This window comes from Anabrus simplex, chromosome 14, assembly GCF_040414725.1.
Source record: "Anabrus simplex isolate iqAnaSimp1 chromosome 14, ASM4041472v1, whole genome shotgun sequence".
In the NCBI taxonomy this organism is placed as follows: domain Eukaryota; kingdom Metazoa; phylum Arthropoda; class Insecta; order Orthoptera; family Tettigoniidae; genus Anabrus; species Anabrus simplex.
In genome coordinates this window covers 9436036-9444565 of record NC_090278.1, presented here as the reverse complement: position 1 = coordinate 9444565, position 8530 = coordinate 9436036, and the positions used below count along the sequence as shown (strand labels likewise).

Here is an 8530-nt window from a genome sequence, read left to right as displayed (position 1 = left end):
TACAAAATTCTACTTATAATATCTCCTATAGGGTCAACCGGGGTAATTCTGGGACAAAAATGAAAACTTTCAAATTCTAGAGCACTAAATCTCAAAGTAGAAAGTTGGCATGATGTTAAATTAATGTAATTTGGTACCCACAGTTCATTTCCAAGAAGAAATTTTATTAAAATCTTATAACTGTTTAGCAATTCCACAAAAACTGTGTCCCAAAATTACCCCATGGTTTGGGGCAATGTTGGGACAAGCATGGGATAACAGAGGATAATAGATGCTTCCTGGAAGAAAAGAGAAGAATAGCATTGGCAAACAGGCATTTATGAGCAAGAAAAACATTTTAACAAGCACACACATGAATTGATGGTCATGTAAAATTACAAGTTTGCTGCTTAGTCTGTTGACAAATAACGTAAGTAGCAGTGACATCAATAAAATAATATATTTTTCTGGCTTACGTTTCAGTGGAAGGTCTTTGGAAGTAATCAACAATCCCAGTACTTTCTAATTACTTCAGTTGTAGTGCAAAATGTACATGGAGGTAAAGATCAAAGAGGAACCAGTCTGGCTTGAAGGAACAACAAATGCGTCACTTGTAAGTCTCATTCCAGATAACTTTATAGAGGTCAGAATACAACCCTTAGTGGCTGAATACGTTTGGCAGGGGCATAATTTACTATGTGCTTCCTCAATATTAACACCAGCAGTCACCATTTGCTGCATGAATATCTAGGCATAGTACAACTCTGTTTTGTTTCTTTGGAAATACGCCACAGTGCGCTACACAAAGCTGCCAACGCTTAGGAACTACAATCCACAGTAGTGATCTATATCTATAGGTCAAACAAGTGACAAAAACATTGTTCATGGGAGAAGGAAAGGGGTTCTGGTGGCATAACTCAGCATAAGCCTAGCATTCTGTGTTTGATAGTGGTTTGCCGGGCTGAGTGGCTCAGACGGTTAAGGCGCTGGCCTTCTAACCCCAACTGGGCAGGTTCGATCCTGGCTCAGTCTGGTGGTATTTGAAGGTGCTCAGATACGACAGCCTCGTGTCGGTAGATTTACTGGCACGTAAAAGAACTCCTGCGGGACTAAATCCGGCACCTCGGCGTCTCCGAAGACCATAAAAGTAGTTAGTGGGACGTAAAACAAATAATATTATTATTATTGATAGTGGCATAAAGTTGAATGAATGTTGTGGGCTTGATATTGCAAAAGCCTTGGTTAGGACCAGCTAGTAACAAAGTTGTGATTAGCAGTGTCTCAAGGTTGAGGCTTCAGGGCATTTCATGTGTTAAGTACCTATTGACTGACTGTTGTTATTTGAGTACCTATGTTGATTATTAAAGTGGATTTCTGGAGGGTGTGTGGTTATGTATTTATTCTGTATGGCTTGGTAATGGAATCTTTGTGGAGTTGACATCATTTTCTATCATAACAGACAACTGCAGTGCTAGTAGTTGCTGAAGTGATGGAAAAGTGATGGGTGCTAGTATGAATTAGGTTTTGGCCAGTTGGTCAATGGCTCTCTTGGATGACATATTTTTCTGCAAAAAGAAATTCCAGGTGATTTGCCTGAATTAAACTTCTTTACAATGACACTGATGTTGGGTGAGCACGTAGTAAAATTCTGCTTTGGAAGTTTACTGTGAGAATAGCTTGTCTAAAGCAAACACCCTGATGAAGGTGGAAGATCCAGTGGAACATTTTGCAGAAGATACAAGATATTTTCATCATATTTCCTTGCTCTGTCTCTTGATACTCTAATCACAGTCCATTGCAATCATCTAACTGTGTGGCTTTCAGTTCAGTGGCTCTACATTTGATAGCTCAGAGGGTAAACTGATGACATGCTAATTTCATGTCAGCGAGTGTGATTCGGGTTCAGTCTAGCGATATTTGAAGAAGCTGAATTATCCCAGCACCTGTCTGTAATTTTACTGGCTTGAAAGTGAATTCCTGCATATCATTCCTGCACCTCAGGAACTTTGGAAACCTTGACAGTTTGAAGGGTTATGTTCAATGAATAACTGACTAGACTGTAATGACCTATTACAAACATTGCGAGCTGCTAATTTACTTATGAGATGTTGAACATTAGTTGCTTCAAGCTAAAATTCTGCAATTAAAGAATGCTATTCTCAGAATAAATGTGAGCTCTTGAGTACTGAGTTACAGGCATTACAGAAGAGAACGGTGTCTGAACATATCCACGATGTGAGTGTATTGCTGTTCATGATATCTACATTGATATTTCTTGTTATGTTCTGTAACAGACTTGAACCTGGCATATGAGTGCACTCCTGATCAAGAACTCTAGGTTTAATATTTCTTATGATACTACTGTGTCAAACCTGTAGAGATACAAAAATTATGTTAAAGAAATATGTGCCAATATCGGAAACTGTTAGCGAGTGTGTTAAGGTTGGGGTTGGGTTAGTCTGTACTTTTTACTGTCAGGATCAAAATTACTTTGGTTTTGGGGGTTGCGCTTCTTCTCCGTATCCCCTCTGATTATTATAGAGGATGGTTGGCCCATTGTACTTTAAAAAAAACTAATATCTTCCAACACTACTACACCACCATTAGCACCACATGTTAAAAATTATTACTTCTAATATAATTAGTGTAGAAGAAGTTAAATAAGAAATCTTTTGTCAGTGTTTTTGAGTCTGGATACACTGGTCTGCTGAACAAAATGTCAACACAGGTGTGATTATTCTGGGTTACCCTTACATCCACAATGTGCTGGAAGATATGTGTTAACAAAATAGCAGATTTGCCTATGGCATATAAGAGGAAAAATGTTCAAAATCTGAATGTACATTCCCATGAAAGTAAGTATTTTGCTCAGACGTTGAATTCATTTAGATAGGCAATGTAGTGATTAGCTCATTTTATTCATTTTATTCCTCATAAAATATAGAGAACCATGCTTAAGGGGTCTAGAATGCATGACTCCTTAGAAAATTTTCTTTAAAATGCCCCTTCCTAGGGGCTCTTACACTTCGAGGACTTAAGGCAAATTAAAGAAATTTTTTTCTTTCCTCTTTGTCATTATTTCCCTCTCCTTTCTGTCCATCCTTTGCATGCATTCCTTTGTTCAGCTACTGTCCTCTTTCTTCTATATTGAGTGGATTAAGTAGGTGTATTCTAGAACTGTATACTAGTTCACTATTGTAAGTACGGTAACTTACTTTAGAACATAAGCTTTTGATCTCGGTCCTTTCTCCCCTGTAGTGCCATCAAGGTTTTATGAATCCAAGTGAGAAATTTAAATGTCTTGTAGTAGATCATAAACAAGCTTCTGACATTGCAGATGTACACTCCAACACTGCTGACTCTCCATTGGCAGTGTTCTCCTCCCCACAGTTCTTCACAGAACACTATATAACATCCTTGTAGTAATAAAATATTTCCTTTCTAGTTGCTTTGAGTTTGGGCTACATCACATCTTTTGCTGGTATATGACTCTGATAAGCCTGCTTCATTCATGTTTATTTTTTTATTGTACACTTGGAAGCATTGAAATATGCTGTTTGAAACAGAACTTTCTTAATGCTTTATGTAGCTCCTGTGAGCTCGGCAGTACCAGAGTAGAGAATGTGATTCCAATATTTGTAATACTTGTAATTGTTTCAAAAAACCTTTAGGATTTGATTGATATGATTGTACATGTGAAAACAGTTCGTACAATTTAGTGTTTATGCCTATGGCTGCTTCCTTCCAAATTCTGTGCGAGATGGCCCCATTTCCATCCCTTGTAGGTTATCTCCTCATATGGTTAGAAAATGTTTCTCATTTTGTATTTTGTTCTCAGTCTCATCCTTTCTCTGACATACGGAGTGAGCAAGAATAGTAACACCACTCTCAGTACAGCCTTTGGTCATAACAATCCTCTGCTGGTAGAAATCTTCCTTAAACATTAGTGAAATTTTGAAAGTAACTGTAATACTGGTAATTAATGAATTAACTTGCTCATTTGTTTGTGATTGTATTTGTAGATATGTGTTATGAGCATACCTGATATATCCTCTTTTCCACAGGAAAATATTGAAGATGTATCAGAAGTGATGGCTCTGAAAGAAGAAGTTAAATCAGAGTTAACAGAGCCAGGGTCAACGCAGGAAAACTCTCTTGAGGTACCGGTAATGTATATAATTTGATAAGCCATCACCAGGCAATGAAAATTGTTAGAAAATGGCTCAACATATATCAGTGTTTGACTCTTCATTTTAGTGCTCATGGTTGATAGTACTATGGAAAATATACTTTTTATGAGACTGAGTGTTTACTTGTCTATTTTTCACTTTTCCTTCAAATTGTTCCACGATCTTGCATTATGAATTGTGCAGCAGTTAGAATTACTCCAAAGACCTCTACTCCATGTCATTTGGGAGCTGGTATCATTTCTACCACTACTTTTGATTTTATAAATATTTTTGAACACAAAATAGCTATAAGATACATTCTTTTGTTATTGTTACAGGATATTTTACTAGTTGCTTCCAAATGAAACACCTTTGTGATTTTATTGATCATATTAATTATTGATTTCTAGATAATACAATTCTTTGTAGATTCAGGTTGCAGGTGACATGTTTGCTTACTCAGAGTGTTCATTTATATACTGCACACATTTTAGCCATCATCCACTTCATAGCATATGTGTCTTCTTTTAGTATGACTCTGTTCTATGGGCATTTCATTGCCCATTTATTGAGATATTCATTTGACGACCTCTTCCAGGAGTTCTGGATTAGCTCCTGAATATATTGCCATGTGGGCAAGGTTGTGATGGGAGAGTAAGTATAGTCATGATCAGGGAGTGTAGTAGTTGGCTCTCCTGTAAGGAAATATGATGTAGTTATGTAAGAAGTGTCAAAAGGGTCATCATATAACTTTGGTGAGAGGATGAGGGTATGCGTTGTGAGAGTGGTCCATTCTTTGTCCATGAAGCAATAAGAATCCATCACTTGTCTGAGGTGATGGATCAGACTCTTGACAGCTGCTTCCCAGATTCCACCAAAGTGTAGTGCTGTAGGAGGGATGAAATGCCATGTCAGTCCCATGCCTGCAGTTGTGTGAAGAGTCGGTTTTCTGTTGGTTGTTTTGCAGAAAGACCTAGATTTCTTTAGCTGCTCCGAAGAAGTTTGTGCTGTTATCGCTGTAAATGTTCAGGGCTTCACCTATATAAAAAATAAATCGATAAAGTGCGGAGAGAAATGTTGTTGTGGTGCGATTAGGTATCATGTATATATAGACAGCCTTGGTAGCTAGGCAGTCTGGTCTTGTTTGACCTCACACCATTTTTTATGAGAATTGGGCCTGCATAGTCTATGCTAGTTTTAATGAATGGGTACGTCAGGGTTACATGCACCCATTGTGTATTTTGCATTAATTGTACTAAGGTATCTGCATTCAACTTAGAACACTTGAGACGTGCATGAGTGTGGCTTCTTTCCATTTCCCTTGCTGATGAGATCCTAAACTTGTCTCTCAGAGAGTTGAGTGCCAGGATGAAGTAGTCGAAGGTGATCCGCCATCTTAATTATATTTGTGAGATGATTTGATACAGAATTTCTAATGCTTCCACTCTTCTAGTATTGGAGTATTGTGCAGTCATCCGCTGACAAGAAGATTGCCTTCTTCATCTGTGATTGGATTTATAGTCCTAATATGAGTTCATAGTTTCCTACACAATATAAATCTATTATTTGTGTACAGGGTTCAACTCCAATATGAACAGTGGACTTTAATTTCACTCCGTGTGTTGTTTACGACAATATCAGATAATTACATGTTACAAATCTAATGACTGGCCCATATAGAAATGTACATTAATTCAACAATGTTACAAAGGCTTATTGTGATCCACCTATTCAGTTCACATGGGGTTCTTAAAATTAAGATTTACATCTTGTCATACTAATTTAATGGAACATGTTTCGTCCATTCTTTGTTCATGACGCAATAAGACTCCACCACTTGTCTGAGGTGATGGATCAGACTCTTGACAGCTGCTTCCCAGATTCCACCAAAGTGCGGTGCTGCTGGAGGGATGAAATGCCATGTCAGTCCCATGCTTGCATCTGTGTGTAGAGTTGGTTTTCTGAGGTTTGTTTTGCAGAAAGGCCTTGATTTCTTCAGCTGCTGCAATGAAGTTTGATCCATTATTGCTGGAATGTTCGGCCTACAGCGCATAAGCACAACGCTCCGCCCATCTCCTCTTCTCTGTCACACCCACTTCCCTCTAGATACAATACAAGAAGTTGAAGTGTCATTCGTTTTGATGCTGCTAAGGCAACTAGTTCACACCAGAAAGGTCTAATGTGTAAGTAAATTTGTGCACAGAGATTTTCATCAAATTTAACCTCTTTTTTCTCTAATCCTAAAAATCCTTCTACCCTCCTCTCGTTACAGATTCTTCACCACACATCCCTCAGTAGTCGATTTCAACATTCAAGCTATAGCCAACTTCAAGCACGAGTGTCCCCATTAGAGAATATTACAGAAATAATATGCATGTAGGTGTAATTCATGCTGATTTAAATATTCTTTATTGGGTAATTCTGATATGACGCGGACACCTGGGGGACTAAATTCTGGCAGCAGATTTCTTTTTTGTATTAGGTATGCATGTAGAATATTCAGTACGAAGGTGGGTTGGTTCCTCCAAATTACAGTACTACTATTATTAGTGTGTGTGTGTGTGTGTTTTTGGTACTTAATAGCTAAATTCTCAGGCTGAGTAGCTCAGATGGTTAAAGTGGAGCCCTTTTATTTGTTAGTGTGCATGTAGAGTAATCAACATGAAAGCAGCTTGGATCTTCAGAATTACTATTATTGCAAACTTTTCAAATGTTTGAGTGTAGTTAGTAATGTAATCTATAATTGTGTAGTTAGAAAGACGTAAAGCGAATATTATTGTTGGCCCCTCTTCCAAAGGATGTTGAACTTGATGTGTTTCAATTAAATACACCAGCTTCTAATGTCATTTAGTTAGCATACTTGTTTCCTGCCAATGTAAAGAAGCCTGCGGTTCAATTCCTAAACTGGTCAGTGTTTTTTTTAATTTCCTTTAGCTCGAGGGTTGTGCGTTTTCAATTTAACGCACTATCTTTTAGATATTATGATAGTCAGCTGTCCATGGGAAAGTGTGCCAAGTTTGATTCCCAGGGGGCCTGGGGATTTTTTAATTGCTTGTAGCTCTAATGTTAGGTGTCAAGTGATGTAAACATTACTGCAGGCAATTACACATCTCCAGGGTTCAAATGAGCAGCCCAGAGCTCAATGCAGGAACGATAAACTTTGTATTCACTGTCTTAGCAAATAAGTTACTTCCAAGTCTAGTCAACTTGCTCGTACTGCCATTGTCCTTTTGCTGAGATGTGCACACTAGGATGATTGAAAAAACAATGAACTTTCTATTTCATGTCACTGAAAATTCTTCCAAGTCTAATCAGCATATTCCTACAGTTTTTTTTGTTATTGCTGAGGTGAACGTATGTCATGACCTCAGTTTATTCTAAATTTGTTGCACTCTCTCTCCACATTCAGTTAACATAGTTTATGCTAATCATTCACACTTAGTCTTTAGTGAAAGCAAAGCTCATCATCGATTCCAGGTTAGGTTGAAGATTTTTTGAATTTTTTTTTCTTCTTATGAACTTGAGAATTTTAGTTCTGAGCCCAACTGAGCTTCAAATTTGAAACCCCAAATCAGAGATTGTTTTCTTTGCTCAGAATTAGAAATTTGAATTTTCTGAGTTAGATATTTGAATAGCACTTTAGCTTTGGGTTGAAGCGAGGTCCAGGTTCAAATCCTAGTTCTGTCAGTGATTTTTTCCTTTGATTCTTATAACGCTAAATCTAGGTGTTTAAATAAAACACATAAGCTGTTAATGTACAGTAATTTAGTTAGCATACTTGTTTTCTTCCCAAGTTAATGAGCCCCTGCTTCAAATTCTAGTCAGGTTGGTGAATTTTTCATTTCTTGTAAGTCATAGTTTGGGTGTTTTTGAATTTAATGTACAATCATGTAGTTACTATTGTAGTCAGCAGTCCAAGGGAAAGAGTGTTGAGTTCAATTCCAAGTTTGTGTGGGGATTTTTAATTTCTTTAAGCTCAGATGTTAGGTGTTTTGAATTAAATGCACACTTTCAACATGCTGTCATTTAATTAGCATGATTCTCAGCACTCCAAAGGGATGAGCCCAGAGTTCCATTTCCAGTCATGTGTAGTGCAAACATTTTTACAGTTCTAATCACTTAAGTTTAAATCTCCTAAGTGATATAAACAGTATTATAAACTACTGTAAGTACCTAGAACTAAAATATCTGCGCTCGTATTGTTAGAATAAAAAATTTAGGGTTCCATACACTGAAAATCGAACAGCACGTTACGCGTCAGCTCACTTGCTGGCATCATTGACTATGCAGCGCTCAACTTAAAGACCTTGAAGTAGCTTTATAAATGTATGTTCCTATGAACAATGCACATGTATTAAACCATGTCCATAGTCCCGTACCAC

At 37.5% G+C, this 8530-nt stretch overlaps 1 protein-coding gene across 1 annotated transcript in view; it reads left to right on the top strand.

Moving 5' to 3' along the window:
• The first annotated feature begins 526 nt into the window (after positions 1-526).
• Positions 527-8530, top strand: part of LOC136885685 (uncharacterized) — a 45324-nt gene continuing 37320 nt past the window's right edge. The window contains exons 1-2 of the mRNA XM_068230402.1: positions 527-592; positions 4044-4145. Of these exons, the coding sequence (XP_068086503.1) occupies positions 527-592; positions 4044-4145 (168 nt within the window). The remainder of the gene's footprint in view (positions 593-4043; positions 4146-8530) is intronic.